Source organism: Hypanus sabinus, chromosome 28 (genome assembly GCF_030144855.1).
Source record: "Hypanus sabinus isolate sHypSab1 chromosome 28, sHypSab1.hap1, whole genome shotgun sequence".
Lineage (NCBI taxonomy): Eukaryota > Metazoa > Chordata > Chondrichthyes > Myliobatiformes > Dasyatidae > Hypanus > Hypanus sabinus.
The window spans coordinates 41,302,129-41,326,701 of NC_082733.1; the positions used below are offsets into that span (position 1 = coordinate 41,302,129).

At 46.7% G+C, this 24,573-nt stretch overlaps 1 protein-coding gene across 4 annotated transcripts in view; it reads right to left on the reverse strand.

Moving 5' to 3' along the window:
* The window catches only part of LOC132382620 (transducin-like enhancer protein 3), a 90,048-nt gene that overhangs the window by 58,570 nt on the left and 6,905 nt on the right, over nt 1–24,573 (reverse strand). For 2 of the 4 annotated variants that reach the window (XM_059953025.1, XM_059953024.1), the window contains exons 5-6: nt 10,965–11,027; nt 8,527–8,601 (exon numbers count right to left, since the gene is read on the reverse strand). In XM_059953025.1, coding sequence (XP_059809008.1) covers nt 8,527–8,601; nt 10,965–11,027 — 138 coding nt within the window. Of the gene's footprint in view, nt 1–8,496; nt 8,602–10,964; nt 11,028–24,573 lie in introns of all 4 variants that reach the window. The other 2 variants (XM_059953023.1, XM_059953022.1) reach the window with 1 other exon arrangement.

Consider the following 24,573-nt stretch of genomic DNA (forward strand, 5'->3'; position numbering starts at 1 on the left):
TGAACAGGGATAATAAGTCAGCCATGATGGAACAGACTCAAAGGGTCAAATGGCCTACTTCTCCTGTGTCAAGTGGTTTTATGCTGTTCGCCTGGCTAAGCTCCTCCAGCAGACTGAGAGTATTATGCAGGCATTACGCTCCCAATGGTTGGCTAGTTGAGGTCCATCTATAGCAGAAACCAGTGGAACACAGACACTGACTGGGCCCTGTGCAGAGCACAGGAGGAAAGCAATCAGGGATGGATATGAAAGGAGTGTGGCTCTAACGATAATTCCTGCTCAAATCATACCAGCAGCAAAATTCCAAATGGAATAAATAGTTGTTCCTTTCCACGCCTTGCGGTGCATCGGGCGCCGTTTCTTTAGCCTTTGTCTTTTAAAAAAAACATAAGGCCTAGTTGCTAGCTCAACACTCAACCCAGTACAGATGGAAGACATGCAAGGAGCTGACTGGATTCAAACCCAGGACCATTTGCTTCAAAGTCCAATGCTGATGCCACTAGACCACTGGCCAGCACAGAGTAAATTACTCAAACACAACTACTGTTCCACACAAGACGAGCTCTCCGCATCAAAAGGCTTCATCCTTGAATTTATATACATGAATAGTTTAACCTGCTGAGCTGGTTACATGCAGCAACTGTCCCAGGAACCTGCACTAGGGAAGGGGCTGATCTGGACAAGTGTTCCAGAGTGCCATGACAGCGTCATAGTTAGCACGACACTCCAGCTCAGTTTGGAGCTCATTTCTGGCATCGTCTGTAGGGTGTCTCTGCACGTCCTCCTGTGGGAGGAGATGCATTTCCCCAACAGCTCCAGTTTCCTCTCAGTCCAAAGATGCACTGAGTACATCAATTGGTCACTGCAAGTAATCCCTTGATTAGATAAAGATTCAAAAAGACATCAATGTATACACAATACAACTCCCACAAGCAGCCATGAAACAGAAACATCATGGAACCCATTCAAGAAAACATCAAACACCCAACGCTCAAAAAAAACCTGTCCGCTTGCTTTTTGCCATTTGCGCAGGGTATCGACATCAAACCAGGAGCATTCAGTTCATCTGCAGAGCCAGTCTTTTGCTACTAGTACACAAAGGAACTGCACAAAGGATTGCATTGTGAGGGTGGGGACTTTAGGACCTGAGGGGAGGGAGCTCAGACCACTACATGCAGCTGCTGCTGAATCTTCAGTAATTCTGTTTCATTGACAAATACTATTAACACATTAACATTAATTTATTAACAATTCTCAAATTGGGTTTATTTTGCTATCAGCAAATTTATGTTTACTCCGACTTACTCCCGACTCGACAGCAGCAGATGCCAGTTCCTGTGCCCTCTGGGTCCTAAAGTCCATCACACCTCAGATTCTTTGTGTAATTAATTCCCTTGTGCACAAGTAGCAAAAGGTGTGAGCACACGCACACTTCAGAGAGAACACTGGGCAGATGACCACACTGGGTTTCACTCCTGTACCTAATAAAATGGCCCTTAAGTGTAGACCAGATAAAGGGACTCATTCCAAACCCAACAGCAAGGGTCCCGAGCTCTGGTACCCTTAAAGGACAGAAGGCCCAATTATGACATGGGACTTGAGGCCACAATGCACAAATGGCAGATAAGACTAGACTCAGAGCCACAGTAGCAAATCCCATCAGCAACACCATTTAAAATACCTCTAGTTTATACTAGAACCACTATTATCAAGTATCACATGGTAGCCCTACTACAGGGCTATATCTGTGGCATTCAAGACCAGTGACCCAGAACTGTAAAAGAAATCCAGGTATGACCTACAGAACGCTATTTTAAGAGCAAAAATACAACTCCAACTGAAGTTAGAGACTGAATGGAAAGCACGTCAGCTCGAGTTGGGCTTGCAGGCTATTACTTCCTACAAGGTGAAACCCAATATCACATATGGTAGTGATGCTTCACTCGAGAATAAGCTCAACACCTTTGAAAGGGAGAATAAAATTACACCTGTGAGAATCCCTGCCGCATCTGGTGACTCTGATCCCTGTCTCACGAGGCCGATGCCAGCACAGCTTTCACGAGGGAGAATTCCCACAAGGCATGAGGTCTTGGTGGGGTACCTGGTAGGGCAGTGAAAACCAACCGGCCAGAAATTCAAGACATCTTAAATCTCGCACTGCAGTAGTCAGAGGTTCCCATCTGCTTCAAAAGGCAACGACTTTACCAGCTTCCAAGAGTAGGACAAGCTGCCTCAATAGCTATCAACCTGTGACACTCACTGAAAGCAATAGACAAGTATTGGCTAGAATCAACTCCCTGTACCCACTGCAATTTGCCTATCGCCGCAATAGGTTTACGGCTGATGCAATCTCACCGGCTCTCCACTCGGCCTTGGATATCCTGAACAACAGTAATACCCACATCAGGCTTTCAGTTTATTGACTACAGCTCAGTCATACCCTCAGTTCTAATCAACAAGCTCCGAAACCTGGGCCTCTGCAACTGAATCCTCAACTTCCTCATTGGGAGACCACAGCCTGTGCAGATCGAAAATAACATCTCCTCGCTGACACCTCTAGGATGTGTACTTGACCGACTGCTCAACTCTCGCTACACCCTTTTGAAGCACTGTGGGGTGAGGCACAGCTCAAATGTCATCTATAAATTTATCGACGACACAACTGTTGGCAGAATTTCAAGTGGGGACAAGGAGGTGCACAGTAATGCGATAGGGCAGCTGATTGAACAACCTTGTACTCGATGCCAGCAGGACCAAGGAATTGATTGTGAACTTCAGGAAGGGGAAGTCGAGGGAACACACACCAGTCCGAGGAATCAGTATCGGAAAGGGTGAGCAATACCAGGCTCCTTGGTGTCAACATTTCTGAAGATCTATCCTGGACCTAACATATTACAAATAAGGCTCATCGGTGGCTCTATTTAATTAGGAGCATGAGGGTACCTGGTATGCCAGCGAAGACAGGCAAATTTCTACGGCGCACCATGAAGAGCACTCCACTGCACATGATTGAGAAAAAGTTGCAGAGAGTTGTAAACCCAGCCAGTTCCATCACAGGCACTAGCCTCCCCAGCACTGAGAACATCTTCAAAAGGCAATGCCTCCAAAATAAAAAAAGCCATCAAGTACCCTCAATCACACAGGACATGCCCTCTTCTCATTAGCACCACCCAGGATGAGGTACAGAAGCCCAAAGACACACAGTTAATGCTTCCAGAACAGCTGCTTCTCCTTTGCGATTTGATTTCTGAATGGATAATAAATCTACGTACAAAATGGCTCTTGCCCTAAGCAAAGAGAATTGGCATAGAACATGGAAAATTTAGATCCAAATTACAAAAGCTTTAATTACAGCAGCATGAAACCCAGACTTTCCAATGTAGATAAGTCACATCTAAAGACAACACTCTTCCTTTCCCTGATCCTTCCAAACAAATTGTACCCACACCGTTTTAACTCTGGAAATCCATTTTAAAATAGATCTAAACCTAAACCCTAAGCCAATCATCATCTTTTTGAACTCAATAGGACACTATGCCGATTTATTTATTTTTGTTTTTTTTCTACACAGCCTAATCAAACTTCACAATCAAGTACATCTGATAATTACGAAATACAAGAGGAACACCATCGACATTAGATACCAGCTTTAAATGTCCCTCAACATTCAAAACCATTTTACCAACCAAGTTGATGTCATATGAGATCTTCAACTGAGCTGAAGACCTAGCCCACAAAGGGGCATCTTAAAGGAAATGTACACATGGTTTGAGAGTTGGAACAAACAATGGAGCTATACAAAATTATGTTGGGTATAGATAGGGTAAATGCAATGGGAACTGAGGGGGAAACAGCCAAAATGGTGGATGCTGGTACATTTGAAGAGAGGATTTGATAAATACATTGATGGGAGGAGCATGGAGGTTACGGTCCAGATGTAGGTGCATAAGACTAGGCCAAACAGTACAGCACATACTAGGTGGGCCGAAGGGCATTTCCCCACGCTGTAGCACTATGACTATGAAAAGAAAGTGAACAGAGCTGAAGATCATGCCTTCAGTCTCCCCGATATTCAGGCAGCAGAGACGTCTCCTCACCCTGTATTGTGGGCAATCGGGGAAAAGGTTTGGGCCCCCAGAAGCAATTCAAGTAAATCGCCTTCAGTAACTCCAGTCCCACTGCTGGGTTTAGACCAGGGAGTCATTTTTCCAAACAGTGCAAACACAAATGGCAACAAATAACTTCCTAGGTTTTAAACTTTCCTCCAATTTCTAGGACTTGAAGGTAGTCAGTAAAATCACATCAGGAACAGATAACTAAGGGAACAGTGAGATCCATCTGGGAGGTCAATGGGGATCAGCAAGCCTTTGAACTGCAAAGTAACAAACAAATCCATCTGCATGTTCCGCACACACAGAGAATTAAAAAAAAAATCACACCAAGAATCTCAGGTTGAAGATTAAATTTGTGGACTTGCACAATGCACAGGAGAACACGTCCAGACTGCTTACGTCTGAAACACCAGTACTTATCAGTCTTTTTTTTTGCAAAAAAACACTAACTCTGTTGTTCAGTAACATCACCAGAGACACAATACAATTTGGCTTTGTCTGTGAGAGACAAATTTATTGACCTAGAGCCACAATCAGGTCAGAGCTGTTCAAATATTTTATAAAGAAAATTACATCTAAAAAAGCTTGGCCTTGGAGGCAAAAAGCACAAATACTCACCACAAAATACCTTTTTAAAAAAAAACAGTATATTTTCAAGCACAGCTGTCATACATTTTTGAAAGGATTGTCTTGCACGTCAGCCGGATGGTCACAAGGTATGAACCAGATCGGTATGGAAACCAGAGGACTTTGCACGTTCCACACAAGCCTTGGGTTGGAAGACGTGAGCGCACACCCATTAAAAAAAAACGGCAGGGGAGAGGAGGGATTCGAACATGCAGTGCGTGCTCCCAAATTCACTAGTGACATGCACAGTGTATAATCGCTCCCTCCCAACCTATGCCGAAACACCATCGACACTGAACACCGCAGGGAACGTGCCAAAAGGGACGACAACCAGAAACAGATGCAAGGCTGCTTAATGCCATCCATCGTGCCTGAAAACGCAAGGCCGAAACTCTCTCAAATCAACTGCTTCGCTGGAGAAAATCTGAGAGCCTCTATCACACCACCCCCCTGGTTATTAGCATCAGAGGGAAGGACAAAGCCCTTCTTACAGGCCAGACTAAGTGGATTGGCATGATTAATGCCAGAGTTTTCAAAAAGGACCACCAGAGGCAGCTTCTGGTGGGGGAGGAAGAGAGTGACCGTGTTATACACCACTCCCCGCCACATCTGAAGCCGTTTTTTTTTAAAAAGAAAAGACAAAAACAGTCCGTAAAGCTCAGTCAAGCGCAGTGCCACAGCAGAGGTGCCCCAACCCCCCTCCCACCCGATTGCCTATAATCCCAGCCTTGCAATCGTTTATCAGACAGGCTGATTGAATGGCTGGCGCGGTAATGACAGCCCGGCAATCCTATTCAGGCAGATTTGAGGAAACGATTACCTCTAAAATGGGGGTCACAGGCCTAACTCATTTGCTTTAATTGAATCCCAATATCTCCCTCCAGCTGCTACGAATTGTTGCTTGGCCTATAAACCAGCACATTAAATAAAAGGCTAATCAAATCACAACTTGATTCTTCAGCCTCCTACACATCTTGCTACAACAGGGGAAAGAAGCCTTTAAAAGGCATTAAGAGCTCTCCAGAAAGAGCAGAGGCTATTGATTCTTTATCTTCAGGATCAGAGAAAGAATCTGAGATGGTCGATCAATTTATACTCAGGGCTGACGGCTAACACAAAACACATTTGTCATTCGGCCTTCGACATGGTCTAAACACATTTGACGCTAACACTGTGTTGCTTGGCAGATAAGCTTCAACTTCCCACCCCCCATCCCACCAAATTTAAGCTCACTCCACTTGGAGAGGCACAAATGACCTTGGAAGTCAAATGGCTCCCATTGCAGCCCCATTACGTTAACGTCCGAACTAGACCTGCTCAACAGTAACTTAACCCAGTCAATTTTTACAGAAACTCGCGCCAAAACAGAACATTGGTCGGAGCCAAACGTGTGCAAGTCACCGCTTGAAAGGAGGGCGAGTGGGAAGCTGGTAGGGCCGACCAGTAGAAACTGCAGGGTCTGTAAGGGAGTGACAGAAATGAAAATCAGTGACGTGGGACTCCCGATCCAATGACCCAATGCCGTTGAACTGGGAGGCTGTAAAGTCACAAGACACAGGGGAAGAATTAGGCCATTCAGCCATCAAGTCTGCTCCGCCATGGCTGATTTATTATTCCTCAACCCTCTTCTCCTGACTTGGATAGGTATACAGAGGGGTGGGGCTGAGAGGGACACGGGCCGGGCCCAGGAAGGTAGGATTAGCTGGGTGGACAACATGGTGAGCATTTATTTGAGGGCCGCGGTTAGCAAGACGCTATTACATTCTAAAGCATTCCGTAGTTTGCAAGTTAAATTCTGGTGAGTTTGTGCGTTTTCCCCAGGAGCCGAATGGGTTAACTCCAGGTGCTCTGGTTTCCTCCCAAAGTCCAAAAAGTAGGTAATTAGTCATTGTAAACAGTCTTACAATTAGGCTAGTGTTAAATCAGTGGGTTGCTTGTTAGGTGGAACGACCTGCTCCATGCTGTATCTCTAAACAGGGAGGGCACAAGAGCTGACATTTCAGGCCGATTCTCTTCATCAGTTCTGATGAAGGGCCTCCGCCAAAATATTGGCTCATTTTTCCTCTCCACAGATGCTGCCTGATCTGCTGAGTTCTTCCAGCAGTTTGTGTGTGTTACTCCGGCTGCAGTGCAGGGGAGTAACCTACAGCACTCGACAGTGGGACAATTCATAATACGCATAGCTAATGGGTTAAAGGGTAAAATGTAGACTGAGCTGTTACTTGTTAGATAGTTTGAGAGAGGCTTGGGAAGGAATCAAACTACCTCCCTGGGCCCAGTAGCTAGCTCTCATTAGGCTGGTAAGAGGGAGAATTCACGGGGCTGTATCAGCCAGAAGGAAGGGAACCTTTTGCAAATGAGACAAGATCAAAGAACTTTTCCATCAGTTTACATACAGTTTGCTTTCTTATGGTTGTTATAGCTGGGGGTGGGTAGTAGGGATGAGCTCCCATTGTGTATTAAATGCGCCCAATGGCTGGTGTCTCAAATAGCTTCTGACAATCAAGTGAAGGCCTGGGGCTGGACATGTGGATTAGCTAATAGGCCTGGCGGTACCATTTCTACTGACAGGGTACTGGCATCATACAATCGGTCGCTTTGGCAGATTGGGCATGTCAGCCATGGTTGGCAGCTCATCTAGGAGGAAGACTCTGATCTTGAACCTCTGCTGCCTTACAGCTATACCCACTCATGGGGAAGGCTTCGGGAGAACACCCCAAGGGAAAAATCCAGAGCTCCTGCGACTTCACCCGTCATCAGTCTCTGACGCTCCATGGATTCATCAGCTACGTGGAGAAGGGGAGTATGGGCAATAGCTTGCTATCCACATCGTACTGTCCAGGCTTGCAGTAGACAACTGGTATGCCACATCTATGGTCGACCCAACCAATGGTGGGCCTATACATGCATTGACAGCAGACTAGAAGCCAGTGAGGTCCAAACTCACCCCCCCCCCCACCCCGTCAACAGGTCAACAGGTCTTTCAGCCAGAAGTTATCAGCAACGCCGGAGATTAGAAAAACGAAGGGGAATCTTATTGAAACCTATTAGATATTGAAAGGACAACACACACAAAATGCTGGTGGAACAGCAGGCCAGGCAGCATCTACAAGGAGAAGCGCTGTCGACTCTGACGAAGGGTCTCGGCCCGAAACTTCAACAGTGCTTCTCCCTATAGATGCTGCCTGGCCTGTTGTGTTCCACCAGCATTTTGTGTGTGTTGTTGCTTGAATTTCCAGCATCTGCAGATTTCCTCATGTTTGCTCTTTAGATACTGAAATGCCTAGTTTTATGTGGATGTGGTGAGGATGTTTCCTATAATTGGAGGGGGAGGGTAGTCTAGGACCAGAGGGCACAACAACAGAATACAAGGATGTCCCTTTAGGGGAGGAATTTCTTCAGCTGGAGAGTGGTGAATCTGTGGAATTCATTGCCACAGATGGCCGAAGTAAAGCCAGTGGGTATACTTAAAGCAGAGGTCGATGGTTCTTGATAAGTCATGGTTTTAAAGATTACTGGGAGAAAGCCTGTAACCTTGGAGGGATAATAAATCAGCCATGATGGAATGCAGAGCAGACTCTATGGGCCAAGTGGCCCAACTCTGCTCATATGATCTTATAATCTGCACTGATATCACTACTGGTCAGTTCCTTAAAGATCACCTCAGCAATGCGTTACCACCCACTGCCGTCTTTTCAGAAGCGTGACTGCAACGCTCACCCCTGTATAGTGTCAAGTAATAAGAAGGTGTACACACTGTGAGAGGCAGATTGGGAACTCCACGTACCCCGATGATCGAATTTAGCTCCGTCATTGTTACTTGCTTGGCACGTTCGACGGCTTGAGCTACTTGTTGCTGGTGCTGAAACAGGACAAGGAGCAGATACAAAGAAAACATTACATTCAATCCATCAAATCGTGTGCAACTTTGCATTTACGTAGCGACTGAAATCCCTTCAAGAATTCTCATTACTCAAGTGGCAGCCTGTAGTCTGGGGGACCACTTTATTGAGCACCTTTGTTCCATCTACTGCAAATGACAATCTTAGTGGCTACCCATCTCAATTCAACCTCCCATTCCCACAGGACTGTCCACGACCTCCTCTGCTACATGTGGAGGCCATATCCGAGTTGAAGGAGCAAGTCATTTAATCTAGGTAGCCTCCAACCTGATGGCTTGAACATTGATTCCTCTAACATCCAGTAAATTCTAACTCTCCCCCTTCTATTTCCATTCCCAATACTGATTTCCCCGCTTCATCCTTTCTCTTCTCACCTGCCCATCACCTCCAGCCGGATCCCCTCCGTCAGGCCAATGCCAGATTCTGCAGCCCCTACCCTCTTCCAACCATCCCCCCCCCCCCCCGCTTCATCCCTCTCCACTCCAACAACCCACCTACCTCACCTGCCAGCTTGTGCTCCTCCCCCCTCCCAACTTTATTCTGCCCCCTTCCTTTCCAGTCCCGATGAAGGATCTCAGCCCAAGACGTCAACTGTATATTCCACCCCATAGATGCTGACTGACCTCATGAGTTCCTCCAGCATTGTCACACAGAACAATCCTCCTTTACTTTAACAGCTTATGCAGAGGAACCACAACATATAGAACTAAATATAAATGGCTGGGAGATACCCCCCAGTTACTGTGTGTGAGTGGGGTTGAATTTAAACCAACCATTCTACAATCATCACCATCGTCCACTCACTGCATTTTGCCGGAGGAACAACCCTGCTTACAGAGGCCAGGTTCTGATGTCACTGTCTGCTCCTAAACCAAGCTGTAACCCCAGCTGAAACTGGGAGCTGGCAATAGTCTCTCTGCCTGTTTATATGGCATAGGGGGACAGATGGGAGGAGAATTAAGGAGGTAATACAGAGGCTTTTTTTTTTTAAAAAGCATGGTTCAGAACACATTTGGTGTATTGTGAGCAGTTTCACACCCCTTTATCTAAGAGTGCTGGCATTGCCATGAGTCCAGCGATCCTGGGAATTAAAAGGTGAACATATGAGGAGTGTTTGACGGCTCTGGGCCTGCAGTTAAGAATGAGTGGGACATTACTGCAACCTATCAAAATACTGACTGGCCTAGATAGAGTGGATGTCAAGAGGATGTTTTCCATCATTGGAGGGGGGGGGGGGTCTAGGACAAGAGGACAGCCTCAATAGGAGATTTAAGAACAGAGATGAGGGGGAATTTGTTTAGCCAGAGGGTGGTGAATCTATGAATCCACTGGCACAAACAGCTGTGAAGGCCAAGTCATTGGCTATGTTTAAAGTAGAGTTTGGTAGGTTCTTGAATTGTAAAGGTGCCCCAGGTTATGATGAAACAGAAGTAAATGGGGTTGAGAAGGATGCTAAAATCAGCCATGAATGAATAGCAGAGTAGATCAATGGGCTGAATGCCGAATTCTGCTCCTGTGCCTCATGGCCTTAAGAGTCCCACCAGCTCTAGATTAAGGAGGGCAGGTGATACACCAATCTCCTCCAAGTTGCAACATGGGGAAGCAGAGAAAGCAGTCCCACAGGACGAGGTCAATAGCATAACCTGGAAGTAACCCAGTGAGATGAAATGGGAACGGGGCTTTGGGAGTATTCCTTCCGAGCTCACAGTTCAGCAAGCCACTCACCCACCAAGGATGAAAGCCAAAGTTGACATGTTGAGTATTGAAAGGCCTGGACAGTGAAAGTGAAGAGGATGCCCCCATCAGCAGGAAAGGCTAGGATTTAAGGGCACAGCCTCAGAATAGAAGGACATTCCTTTAGAACCAAGGAGAAATTTCTTCAGGGGGTGGTGAATCGGTGAAAAAAGGGCAAAAGTACTCAAATGTGAAATCAAAGCCACTTCCTTTTCTCTCCCCTTCCTTGCCACCCCTCGCCCACAACCTCAAAAGCTTGAAGCAACCCAGAACAGACTCTGGCAAAATGCAGGCATGATAACAGAAAGTAGTGGACTTGGATTGGACAAGTGGGTACCCAAAGGTGTGACACATTGGCAGGTAGACATCTCACAAAGCAGCAAACAGGCCGAGAGGCTCAAGGGTTTTTTGTTTGGACAAATCTCAACACAACTGCACTGATATGATTAGCCAGAGGCCCCATCACAACCAGAACACAAAACAAGTCAGTCCAAGCATTGAATACTCCTGTTTCAGGCAATAAAGTCTTAAGCAGCTGCTGTATGGTGTAAAATGTTGATTAAAACAAGAACTACACAGGACCACTCACCTCTTGAGAGAGAAAAGGCATAATCTGTGCCAAGATGGTGTTTAGCCGTTTGGCAATCTCCGTCTGAATAGGAAGGAAACGAAAGGTTGATTAGCATTCCGGGAAAAGTCTCTTCACACAGGGTTGAGAGAATATGAAACCGAGTCCGAACTGCGAACTCCTGACCGATGCTTCACAAGTAGTGACTTTATGGATGGGGAACACGAATGCAGTAATTGTAATGACGGGCATAGGAACAGCCCAGTAGAAGTGGTTGACCCCCCCAGTGGCCTTCTGGTCACGGTTTTTGAAGTCTCACACTTGTACAAGGGTGGGCGCTCGAGTTCAAAAACACATGCTGCCCAACAGCTGTGTCGCTCAAGATTTCCAATAAACTTTATTCATACAATTACTTTACAAGAATAAATTGTGCAATGCCTTTTCATTCTTACGTTTACAGACTATGCGTTCAGTACTTTATTATAGAGATACAGCATGGTGACAGGCCCGTGCCGCACAATTACACCCATGTGACCCATTAACCACTAACCCTCACATCTATGGAGCATGGGAAGACCAAGCAGAACCCCAGTCACAGGGAGAACAATCTCCTTACAGACAGCAGCAGAAACTGAAGCCTGGTCATTGCCACTGTAACACCATTACACTAACCGCTACTCTTAAGGTTCCTTGCAGTTGTTATAGCCGAGGGTGGTAGTGGGGATCAGTTCCTACTACTTAAATGCTCCCACTGGTGTGCAACTCAAACAGCCTCTGACAACCAGGCCCAGCTCCTGGCCTTCACGTGCGGTTTAGCTACTAAGCCTGGTGGAATCCTTCCTACTGGCAGGACGTGGAACGAAGTTACTGGCACCTTAAAACTACTCGCTCCAGGCAGATGGGACTTGACAGCCATGGTTGGCAGCTCATCTAGAAGGAAAGCTCTGCCTTGTGGTCACGGGGAAGGCTTCAGGAGTAAACCCCACCCCCCGAAAAATAAATCTGGAACTGGAGACGCCAGGGCAGTCCTCTGTTGAATTCAACACTGACTGGCAACCCGTGACACTGCAGTTTGGCACCAGTATCGGTCTCTGCTGTTCCTGAGGGTTCATCAGACGCACCGAGAGGGGCAGCTTGCCACACGGGCAAGAGATTTCTCTCCATATTGTACTCCTCTGGCTTACGTATCCAGACAGCTCGATGCTGACCGACGGAGCCCTCAACAATCACTATGCCACCTCTGTTCTATAGCATTCCTTAAAACCAACAGAACTATTCTTACACGTGCCCTCGGGGTGCTACACTACTGCAGTATTTGAGGGGCTCCCTCCCAGCCAGCAGAGGAAGAGCCATACCGTGCTCCCTCCCTACCGAGCGCTTGCAGCGCACCTTCACAGACATCGCTGCGCTGAAAACAAGCTTCAGGCCACCTTTCACTGAGATGACAGTCTGCCAGCAGCGCTTGCCCGCACGCGCGTGTGTCCCTGGGAACAGGCCGCAGAATCAGAGAGCCTTCCGTCCCACAGCTGTACAGGATGAACTGTGACACAAACCCTCGCGTCTTTCTCCACAGCCCCTTCGCAGTCCACAAAGAGGCCTGCAGAATCCGTGTCCTTACAGTTCAGGTTGGTCATTATACCCAGCCACATCTGCCCCGTCCCAGGCAGTGCCCAGTTAACACAGTGATTAAAAGTCAGTCCCACAGCAAGGGGCCAATCTGTGAATGAGCAGGCAGCACTTCCATTGTGGCAAGAGAATTGAGGATCAACTTCATTCACCATATACATTTACATGCATTAGAATTTGCTGTGGTGTGCTGGTCAGGATGTGACATGCAGCAAAAAACATTCCCTCGTAAGAATAATTATATGGGAAAGTACTGATATGGGATGAAATGTGCATAAATACCAGCATTTATAATGCCAACAGCATTATGAATGATTTAGAGGGTTTACAGTGCACTGAAAGGTAATGGATAGAAGTGGCAGGACCGTTGGATGAGGACAGGTGTATAAAATTGTGAGGAGCAAAGATGGAGGCTGGAGGTTCAGTGCTCACAGTCTCTCTCTCTCTCCCCCCGCCCCCACGGTATTTATTTATTGATATACTGTGCCAAGTAGGCCCTTCGATCCCTACCACCAAGCAACCGCCCCCCCCCCCCCCCCACGGATTAAATCCTAGTCTAACCAGGGGACAATTTACAATGACCACTTAACCTACCAAGCTGTACAGCTTCAGGCTGCGGGGGGAAAACGAAACAATCAGAGAAAACCCACACGGTCACAGGCCGCGGCCAGAAATCAAGAACAAAGGCATAGGAATGTGAGGGAACCTGCGGGGCCACTTCTCAGCCAGAGGATGGGCAAGAGCTGTCAGGAGGTGGTATTTGCATTGGGTACATTAAGAAAATTGAGATAGGACAGGGGTTTCCAATCTTTTTTTTTTAAAAATGCCATGGACCAATACCATGGCACATGGGTCGGGAATCCTGGTTTAAGGAATATGGGCCAAAGGTGGGCAAATGGAACAATGTTAGAAGGGAGTCTTGTTTAGCATGTACCGGTTGGGCAGAAGAGGCCACTTCCCCACTATACAACTAACCCATTTATACACCCACTCTCTTTAAAGCCCTGGAAACTGCCTAGACATCATTCTACCCAAATGGCAGAAAGATCAACAATTTATGACCTATAAGCCTATTGCCATAGTAACAGGCAGCTGAGAACAGGACACAAGGTGAATTATGCATCTCCTGCTCCAAGACAGACTATGTCTAAAGTGGAACTAGGGGAGGAAAAAACTCCAATACTACAAACCCAATACTGATTTGTTCAATCAAGGAGCCTTGAAAAAGGGATTATATTTTTACACAAAGAAAAATAATCCTCCTAACACCTTAACTAGGCACAGGAATACCTCCCGAGTATAGTCCCAAGCATTCCACAAGTCAAAAGGTTCTCTCTTCTGGCTCCGTTTGATTAAACATGCAATTCTCCAAGCAGTCCAATTAAACGCACACATTGTCGTGAAACTACATTACAGGTCACATAATAAAGAGGCTGCATTAAAGATTTATCTCCAGGGGATCTGTGACTCGTAGACAGTAGGCAGTGGGGGAGAGGTAGACAGCACTCAGCAGGGCTACGACACATCAGGTTACTCTCGACAATCTGTGAAGATTGCTGAACGCCGCTCTCAGAATACCAGATATTTCACAGGCTCGTGTACACGGGAAGGCATAATTATTGCTTCAAAATACTTCAGAAGGCCTATCGGTACAAGCTCAGTTTACCGGGGGGGGGGGGGGGGGACCTCAGCGGTGAAACTGGCGGAAGATAACGTCACATCACTACAGCAGTGAAGTGTCCCCAGTCGTCTTGCACTCCATGCCACTGAAACCCGACCCCGACCCGTCAAGCACTGTGTGATTGCTCCCCGAGTATCAGCCTCCGCAGGTTAAACAAAGTCATGTACAGACGTTCTCCATTAAGGGAATATCCCCTCGGGAGAACATCATACTCTACTCAAGTGATCGCACTGCTGCTCGTGGGGGTACCTATTAAAGTTTCATTACAGCACCACTTCCAAGTCACCTGCTTCCTTCCCTCTCGTCACGGACTGGTGTGCGATCTTTTGATGTTAAGCAGCTGTCAAAATGGCCTTGGCGCCAACTACAACATATCCAGCAAGCAGCCCTGCACAATTCAGGGCAGCGGGGAGCGCCGAGCACATCTGCGATGGTGTACCGTGCGAACAGAACTCTCTGCATGAGCACACGGCGTGGATTTCCACCAGGATGGAACTTGCCAGGGAAAGCTTTAAACCCAAGTTCCAGTTGCAAACATCAAACAACTCCCCCCAAGGACAGCAAAACTACATTCTCAAATAAGCTTGGCTATCATGACCAAACACTGCCCTCACTCAGATCTGCAGGCCGATGGATTTGTTTTTTTTAAAGAAAATTAAACAACTTAATTCATACTCCAGAATCTACAAGACCTGTCAGGGTGTTGAGAGCTTGGCTGAGGATTGAAGGTACAACATGTTTTCACCATTTCTATGTTCCTGAGCACCTCCAGATTTGACGTCCTTGTTTAGGACTCTCTGCAAAGAGATCTCACGAGATATTCAAAGTTCAAAACAAATTTATCAAAGTGTAATGACATCCATCCAAGTGAAGAGATTTCTCCTTAACTCACCGCTAAGTGGCCAATTCTTTGTTCAAAGCAAATTCATTATCAAAGTACTTAACTTACCATATGCTACCTAGAGGCTCATTTTCTTGCAGGCACTTGCAGAAAGATAAATACAATGGAACCAACAAAAAACAAAGAAACAAGGACTAAAAAACAACCTGCATGCAAAAGACCAACAAACTGTGCAAATAAAATACTGAGAACGAGTCTTGAAAGAGAATCTGTGGTTTGTGGAATCAGTTCAGTGTTGAGGTGAGTGAAGTTTTCCACTCTGGTTCAGGAGCCTGATGGTTGAGGGGTAACAACTATTCCTGAACCCAGTGGTGTGGGGCCTGTGCTCTCGTACCTCCCGGCTGACGGTAGCATCGAGTAGAGAGCGTGGCCTGGTCCTTGATGGGTGCCTCTTTCTTGTGGCAGTGCTCCTGGTAGACGTGAATAGTGGAGGAGAGGGGTTTGTGCTATAGACTAGGCTGCTCCCACCACTTGCCTCAAATTTCCCCCTCACCTTAAACCTATGACCTCTAGCATTTGACATTTCCTCTCGGGGTGCGGGGGGGGGGGGGGGGGGGGGTAAGGATTACTACATCTGAGTTTAGAAACTTCCAGCAAGTCGTTGTTCAGCCTCCGACATTCCAGGAGAGAATCTAGAATTCACTGCCACAGACAGCTGTGGAGGCCAAGTCAGCGGGAGGTTGATAAGTTTATATGAGTAGGGGGTGTTGGTTACGAGGAGAGAGGGGTTGAGGGATAATGAAACTGTCTTGGTGCAGACTTAAAAGGGCCAAATAGCCTGATTTAAGTCTTATTTATATCTTAAGAGTAATGATCGCGAGAGACGGAGCAAAGTGATGATGACACTAAATGGCGACTCTTTTGCTTGCATCTTCGGAAACAACTCTACTCCCAACTTTACGATCTCTATTTTTCCCTTTCAGGGTTCTTGTGAAGACCCTGACCAAGGGTTACACGCTGACATTCCCCCATTCTTTGCGGGAATGGAACCAGCTCTCAGGGTTTCACAACTGGCCGTTGTTTGGCGCGTGTCAGTGGTCAGTGTCACAGCAGGAGATCCGCGAGTCATCGGGGTTGTTGGAATATCAATGGCCGTACACCCAGAGACCCAGGATCTTTGGGCACAGGGTTGAAAAAAATGGACTTTTAACATCGTAAACCAGCAAGCTGTTTGTTATGTCTCCCCCTCTGTGAAACAGAGACACCCCTTTCTCCCTTATTAGGGGGAGCGAGCGCCTGTGGTATGTCGAATACTGGGTGAAACGCGATACCTTTGGGGTAACTGCAAGTCTGTCTTTGCTGTTGCTTTGCTCACGCTCGCGTGCTTGGTGGCGGGTGCCGATGCTTTATTTTGCCAGTGGGGGGGGTACTGTTGCTTGCTGCCACTTACACATGGGGGGGGTACTTTGGGGTTCTAATGTTTAACTGCCATTCTTTGGGGCACTCCTCTGTTTTCGTGGATGGTTGTGAAGAAAAAGCATTTCAGGATTATTATGGTAAACATAATAATCTGACATTAAATGTACCTTTGAAACTTTTGATCTGGATGAACAGTTTTGCCAGACAAGCTTCTCACTATTATTTACCTAGAGATACAGCATGGAATAGGCCCTTCCGGCCCTTCGAGCTGCACCTCCCGATTTAACCCCAGCCTAATCACAAAGCAGTTAACCTGTACGCCTTTGGACTGTAGGAGGAAACACAGGTATATTCTAGGTCAGCCAATCTGTCCAATGACCCAAACAGACTAGGCAACAAGCCCCCCTAATCTAGCATCATCTCCCAGGAAATAGCAGGAAGAGAATTTCTCCAGATCCACCTTCATCTGCCTGGTACGTCAGTCTCTTTAGAGCTGCCCCATCCCCTCAATACCCGAGACGTTCACTCTGCATTGGATGGGCATGCACCCATAACAGTAGCACCGCTGTCAGGATGCATCACTGCCGTTTTTACAAGTTCAAAATGCTCAAAACAAGTCGATTAGCATTGTGTACAAAGTGGTTCTCTCAGATGTGGACGTGAGCAGCAAACATGAGGATGTTTTCCCTTCCCAGTGCCAAATGACTTAGCCAAAAGACCTTCACTGGCACCACCCTGGAGCATTTGTGTCTCAAATCCTACCAGTGTGTGTTTCATCTTGTGGACAAGTCTTCCTGAATTCCATGCACAACCCTGTCCAATTACACACTCCCTATATGAATATGGAAGCTCCCGCCCCTGAACAAGGCACAGAACAAGAAACAATCACTCCTTTTATTTACTGGTTACTGGGATGGAAATACAATAAAAGCAAAAACCACCAACCTGAAAGTGGGGCTATCCCTTGTGCCAAGTTACATAGAACACCACAGGCCCTTCAGCCCATGTTGTGCCAACCCTCTAACCTACTCCATGATCAATCTAACCCTTCCCTCCTACATAACCTTCCATTATTCTTTCATCCAAGAGTTTCTGAAATGTCCAAAGTTTATCTCCTCTACCTCGACAGCGTGTTCCACACACTCACCACTCTTTGGAAAGAACTTGCCTCTGATACTCTATACTTTCCTCCAATAGCTCCTCGTACGAGCCATTTCCACACTGGGGGAGAAAGGTCTCTGGATCTCCACTCGATCTATGCTCTTATACACAAGAAATTTAAATTTAGTAAATTACAAAAATTAAGAAGCAACATCAGTAAGTGACCACGGATGCTACCAGGTTGTTCACTGACATCCGGCCAGCCTCCCTCACTGTTATGTATACCCACTCTAACAGGTTCACTCAGTAACATTCAGCTCAAGGGCCTATTAACTTTGCTTGAGGCACCAATATTCCATGAATTACATACAAAAGGCATTTCGAGTCCAATCCATTTGCATTGAAAAATTCAAGTATGTGACAGATTTTAACTCAAGGGGTCTTATGACTGTTCCACACATAATTCAACACAATCTTGCTCACTCTGTGCATAGCCAGTAAACTCAAAGTTCAAAGTTAATATTAAAGTACGTGTATGTCACCATATACTACCCTGAGATTCATTTTCTTGCAGACATCATGGTACAAGAAATACAAAAATTAAAGAAAAACTGCACGCACAGTATCTGATACTCATGCCCAGGGACCCAATCCAACGACACAAGGGTGAATCACCAAGCAAATGTTAATTGTGCGATCTGGTCATCTGATGAAAGTTGGCTACAGCATAGCCCAGAAAACAGATCATAGACACCATCTGATGGCAATTATTCCAGTCCAAGGCATAGATATTTTATTTTTATAAAGTCATACAGCACGGTAACAGGCTCTAATGGCCCAAGTCTGCAGAGCCCAATCACACCCGTGACCAATTAACCTACTAACCCACACGTCTTTGGAATACAAGGGGGCCCTGCAGCACCTGGAGGAAACCCACACAATCACGGGGAAAACGTACTTTCCAGAATCAGATTTAACGTCATGAAATGTCAACTTAGCAGCAGTACAATGAAATACTTGATAAATATGCAGAAAAACTGTGTTAATTTATATGTCAATTAAATAGTGAAGTTAAAACAACTAGTGCAAAGTAACAGAAGTAAGAAAGCAGTGAAGCATTTAGGAATCGGATGGAAATGGGAAGAAGCTGTTCCTGAATCACTGAGTGTGCGCAGAGGGAACACCTGAAAGATAAACTCCTTACAGACAGTGGCGGGAAATGAACTCGGGTTGTCGGTGCTGTAATAGCGATATGCTAATTGCTATGCTACCGTGCACCCACATCTACATTCTAATATTGATCAGAACTTGACAGATACATTTCCATTTCTACACACACACACACACACAAAATCTGGCAGCAATGCAAACCAAGACACCCAAGACTCTGGGAAGGCAAAGATGAGCTTCATTTGCCACACGTGCATTGCAGCACGGTGAAATGCATCAATGACCACAGTCCGAGGATGTGCTGGGGGCAGCCCGCAAGTGTTACCATTGCTTCTGGCACCAGCCCACAACTCACTCACCCTAACCGCGAGTCTTTGGGATGAGGGAGGTTGCCTGCACAGTCACAGGAAGAGTGTACGAGCTCCTTCCAGAGGTGGGTGGGAATTAAACCCAGGTCGCTGGCGCTGTAGTTGTGTTCGCTAACCTTGTCACCCCATAATATTGCTCTCTCAGTTAAAAAAGTTTGCCATTGGAAATTGAGAGAGGAAATTAAAATCTGACCGGCATTGCCCCAAAGCCTCACCCAGACCAACGAGGGCACGGTCTCACTGGAATCAGACATTACAGATGCACGGATTACAGTGACTGAGCATCCAGGATGAGAATCTGAAGTTCAATCACTGAATCCTGCATCTGGGAAGTTTGGAAAACGCAATCCAATACTTACCAGGCAAGGAATGCCTGATCGGGAGGGGTGCTGGAATGTGTGGCAACGCCTACCTCCCAGCTCACTCTCAGGTGATTAACGCTAAAGACATTTCACTGTATGTGGTGATGTACACACAATCAAAGAATCATTTAAATAAAGCTAAACTTGCTTAATCCCCTACACTGCCCCAATCCCGCCCTTCAGACTCTATCCACTTTTAGGAATGGGCTAGTACTGCACATGACCTTCAGCTTGCGTTGTCGTCGCAACCTTTTAAACCGACTCCAAAATCAGTCTAAACCACCCCCCCACCCCAATATGAGCTTTATTTGTCACACGCACATCAAAAGACAGTGACATCTGTCATTTGCATCAAATCAGTAAGGATTGCGCAGGGGGTAGATTTATTTCCCCTTTCAACCAGAATCTCCTGATCTCAACTCAAAACGTCCTGTTTATTCCCCTCCTGACTTTCAGGCATTTAAACCATAAAACACAAGTGGACAATTAGACCATTCAGCTCATCATGGCTGATCCATCTCAAGCCCTTTCTCGTCCCTAAAAATAGTCTACACCTTTATTTTTTCCTCTACTAAAGTGCAAGACCAGACACTTCCCTAGACCACACTTGGAATATTGGGTTCGGTTCTGGTCACCTCATTATTGGAGGGATGTGGAAGCTTTAGAGGGTGCAGAGGAGATTCACCAGGATGCTGACTGGATTAGAGAGCACGTCTTGTAAGGAAAGGCTGAGTGAGCCAAGGCTTTCGTTTGGAGTGGAGGACGAGAGGCAACTGCATAGAGGCAATAATGGGAGTGGCAGTCAGACACTTTTTCCACCAGGGCAGAAGTGGCTAATATGAGGGGGCATAAATTTATGATTGGAAGGAAGTATATGGGGAACTCTCTTTAGCACAGAGTGGTGTGTGTGTGGAACGTGTTGCCTGTGCTGGTGGTAGAAGCAAATATGTTAGGGACAGTTAACAACTCTTAGATGACAGAAAAATGGAGGGTTATATTGATCTTAGTGTAGGTAAAATGTCGTCACAATGTTGCAGGCCAAAAGGCTTGTGCCTCTGTGCTAACCCTGAGAGAGGATCCCTACCTGGGCCCCATTTCGCGCCAGTCTGGGAAATGGAGAAGCCAGTAACACTGTGGCATTGTACTCACCTGAGGCAAGTGAGACCACAGGTGTTCATCTGAGAGTGACTTGGGTTCTCAGAGCAAGCAGATCTGATCTTTATAAACTCAATGACAATATTCAGTGGCAAAGACAACGACTTGAGAATGCCCAGAGGACCTGCCAACAGCACACTCCACAGGCACGATGAATCCCCCTCTGCGCAATTATCAAAATCTTCTGTGGCAACTCTACACACAGGCTTGATCACGGCAAGTTCGCAGTCACCCAGTGCATGTAAATAACACATTGATCTGACAGAACCAAACAACACATTCGGCTGGTGAAATGGGCTGAAACTCAACTGCACCAAAGCAGGTATCGGGAGATTTAACCTCCCCATCTCCTGATACCACAAAGTGCTGAAATATCCATTCTCGAGGAAGTACCACCGGGCATAAAACATGAGCAGAATTAGGCCATTGAGCCCATCGAGTCTGGTCTGCCATTCCAGCATGGCTGATTTACTGATCCTCCCAACTCCATTCTCCCCATAACCATCGACTCCCTATTTCTACAAGGCCGCACGAACAAGTTAGCATGGTGGACCAGAGCCAGGCTAGGAACTTGCAACATGGATATTAACATCCTGCTTTTTGCACAAAAGGTCTTTATATATTCCCCGCCCACCCCCCCCCCCCCCCCCACAATTCAAAGATACAACACAGTAACAGGCCCTTCCGGTCTAACGAGCTCATGCCACCCAATTACACCCACGTGACCGATTAGCCTCCTAAACCGTACGTCTTTGGAAAATGGGAGGAAACAGGATCAGCCCAAAGAGACCCATGCAGCCACGGGGAGAATGCGCAACGTGCTTATAGACCGCAGCATTGAAATGGGTCTCCGGTGCCACGTTAGCGCCGTGCTAACCGCTACACTTCCCCATCTTGTTTTCGCCCCGTTGCTTTCTCCGTCGCCATCTTGTATGGCAGTACGGTCGCGCAGAGGGAGCGTAACTTCATTACAGCACCAGCAATCGAGATTCCATTCCCATGAGGAGTTTGTACATTCATCCCACAAACACGTGGGTTTCCTCCCACATTCCAAAGATATGCGGATTAGGACTAGGAAGTGGTGGGCATGTGAAGTGGTGACATGTGAAACCCTCGTCACACAGTTGAACTGTTTCCTTTTAACACATCTGGTGCATTTCACAGTATGTTGCGACATTTCGACGCAAATAGGACAAATAGAGGGTAATTTATATTCTGTGCATCATATCAAGTCGGTACAGATTAGTTTTTCATCATAGCTAACGCTCACTGTATACACTATACTAAAGTCAACTTCAAACCTGAAAAAGCCAAACTCATTTGATTACAAGCACAAAACGTGCAGATGCTGGAAATCCAAAGCAACACACACACACAAAAATGCTGGAGGAACCCAGCACGTCAGGCAGCATCTATGGAAAAACAGTAAACAGTCGATATTTGCAGCCGAGACCCTTCAAAGGTAAATCGACTCTTTACTCTTTTCCTGGCCTGCTGAGTTCCTCCAGCATTGGGAGAAACTTATTTGATACCTGCATACATGCAATATTTGCCTGCAGAACAGAGTAATGGGAAATGGTGACACATCATACAACCCGCCTCAGTCCCAGAACAATTCCACACGCAGGCCCAAGATATATGTACCATCAGTCCTGGGGGCGGTGGGGGCTGCTGGAGGTTAAGCAGCTATGTACCTGGGAGGGGAGTCAATAGAGTAATAAGATGGACATCAGGTTTAGCATCATGTTGTGAAATTTGTTTTCTGGCAGCGGTACAGCGAGATAAATTATTACAAGTTACAAAAAGAAATTCTCAACAATAAGTGCAAAAAGAGCAAAAACTGAGGATCATTCCGAGGTCTGATGGTGGATGGAGAAAAAGGCTGTTCCTAAAACATTTGGGTCTTCGGGCTCCTGCATCCACTCCAAGTAATCACGAGAAGAGGGCATGTCCCGGATGGTGCGATTCCTTAATGGTGGATGCCGGCCTCCGAGGCATCACCTCCTCGATGGTGGGAGGCTCGTGCAGAAGGAGCTGGCTAAGGTTACAACCCTCTGCAGTCTCTTCTCATCCTGTGCAGTGGCAGACTCCGTACTAGCCAGTATTGCAGTTCCCTGTAGAAATTTGCTCGTCTTTGCTGACAGCCTGCCCTGGGATTGGAGGACCGCCCATATGTTGCTGGATGGGAGGGAGGGAGGGAGGCCCGTTTGTCTGCCGTTGTCGTGTTGCTTGTTGTATCGTTCTGAATATTGATGCACGTACGTGGGGAGACACTTGCGGACTGCCCCCAGCACATCCGTAGGTTGCGTTGGTAGTTAACTCATTTCACTCGTTCAATGCACGTATGGTAACTAAATGTGAACGTCGCCCAGCCGAGACGTCAGCAGGAATTCTCTGGGGTACTCAGTGACAGGTTGACGCCAGACCAGGCAACCTCATCAGGGAAAAGTCACTGGTGCGGTTACTAACACACAGCATCAAGCAGCACTCCTGTAAACATGGCGATGCTGCTACACGAGGCAGGCCAGAGGTCTCAGCAACCCCGAGACCAACTTCGCTCAGTAATTCTGCTCACCAACACGAGATGCGGTGCCCAAGAGGAGTCCGAATACTGTACAACTGATTGACATGCAGGAAATTCCCCACAGAAAAAGCCCACACGAGAGCAGCAAGAGAGCCATTGAACCTGCATTGTTTCCTCTCCTACAGGAAGGCTCCCATTGTAATACTTAGAGCAGACAAGCACTCACATTCCACCTCACTACACTAACTTACAAACAAAATCATTAACAAGTATGAACATGAAACAGCAGAGTTACTAATTGCCTGCGTAGGAAGGCAAATTAATACTAACTTCATTCTATTTATAACAACATGCCTTTAAAGTTTCACGACTTCCCAAGGCGTTTCACGAGAGCGTCATAGAAATTTTAAACACTTACACATCACCACGCACACCTTTAAAAGAGGATGGCAAAGGCTGCACAGACCAGGCGGGATTTGAATAAAACTTCAAAACTCCTTCAAGCCTCGCCCCTTGTTCTATTAAACTTGTACAATTGTTACGATCGGTGACAGAGCCAAACGACCGCACCAACAAACGATGTTATATGCAGATCCTGGTGGGCCATCCTCAAACCCAGGCAGGCATCTGACACAGATCAGAAAGCTGTGCATTTCCATACCATCTGACACATCATCATTATGTCATACATTGCAGAGAAATGCATCGTTTGATTCAACCACCAACAGTCTGAGGGTATCACCACACTTCCGGCACCAATATAACATGCCCACAACCTACTACCTCTGATGCCTTTCGTACTCGACCAGTGTCACAAGTACAGATCGACAGGGTCACGTGTCACACTGCTGTTTCCCCCCCCGCGAGCATAACCGCAGAATAGAGCGACAAGCTTCGCAGACCCACCTGCCCTCGATTTAAAAAGTTGTACGAGGAATGGGTGGAAGACCACTTGATGCGTTCCATCACTGCGCTCAAAGTAACACCTGCAGCTGATGAATCCTATAAAATTAGGGGTCCAGCCCACGACAGGCCAGGGGTCTGGCCCACCATGTTGTGACACCACCATCCCCTTGGCTGGAAATGCACACTGAGCATAATGTTACACATGGGGAGGCACAGAGACCAAGACACACACGCACACACAACCCCGACAATTAAAACAGCAGAAATTAAGCAGCCAATTCAGCCACTCCAATCAACAGTACAGCAAAAGCACCTCAGTCCACACTGTAGCAGAACCCCAAATCAAACCAAATCTCTTCTGCAAAAAACACACACAAATGCTAGAGGTCAGACAGCTAGGGAAATGAATAAACAGTCAACATTTCAGGCAGAGACCCTTCTTCGGGACTGGAAAGGTTAGGGGAAAGATGCCAGAAC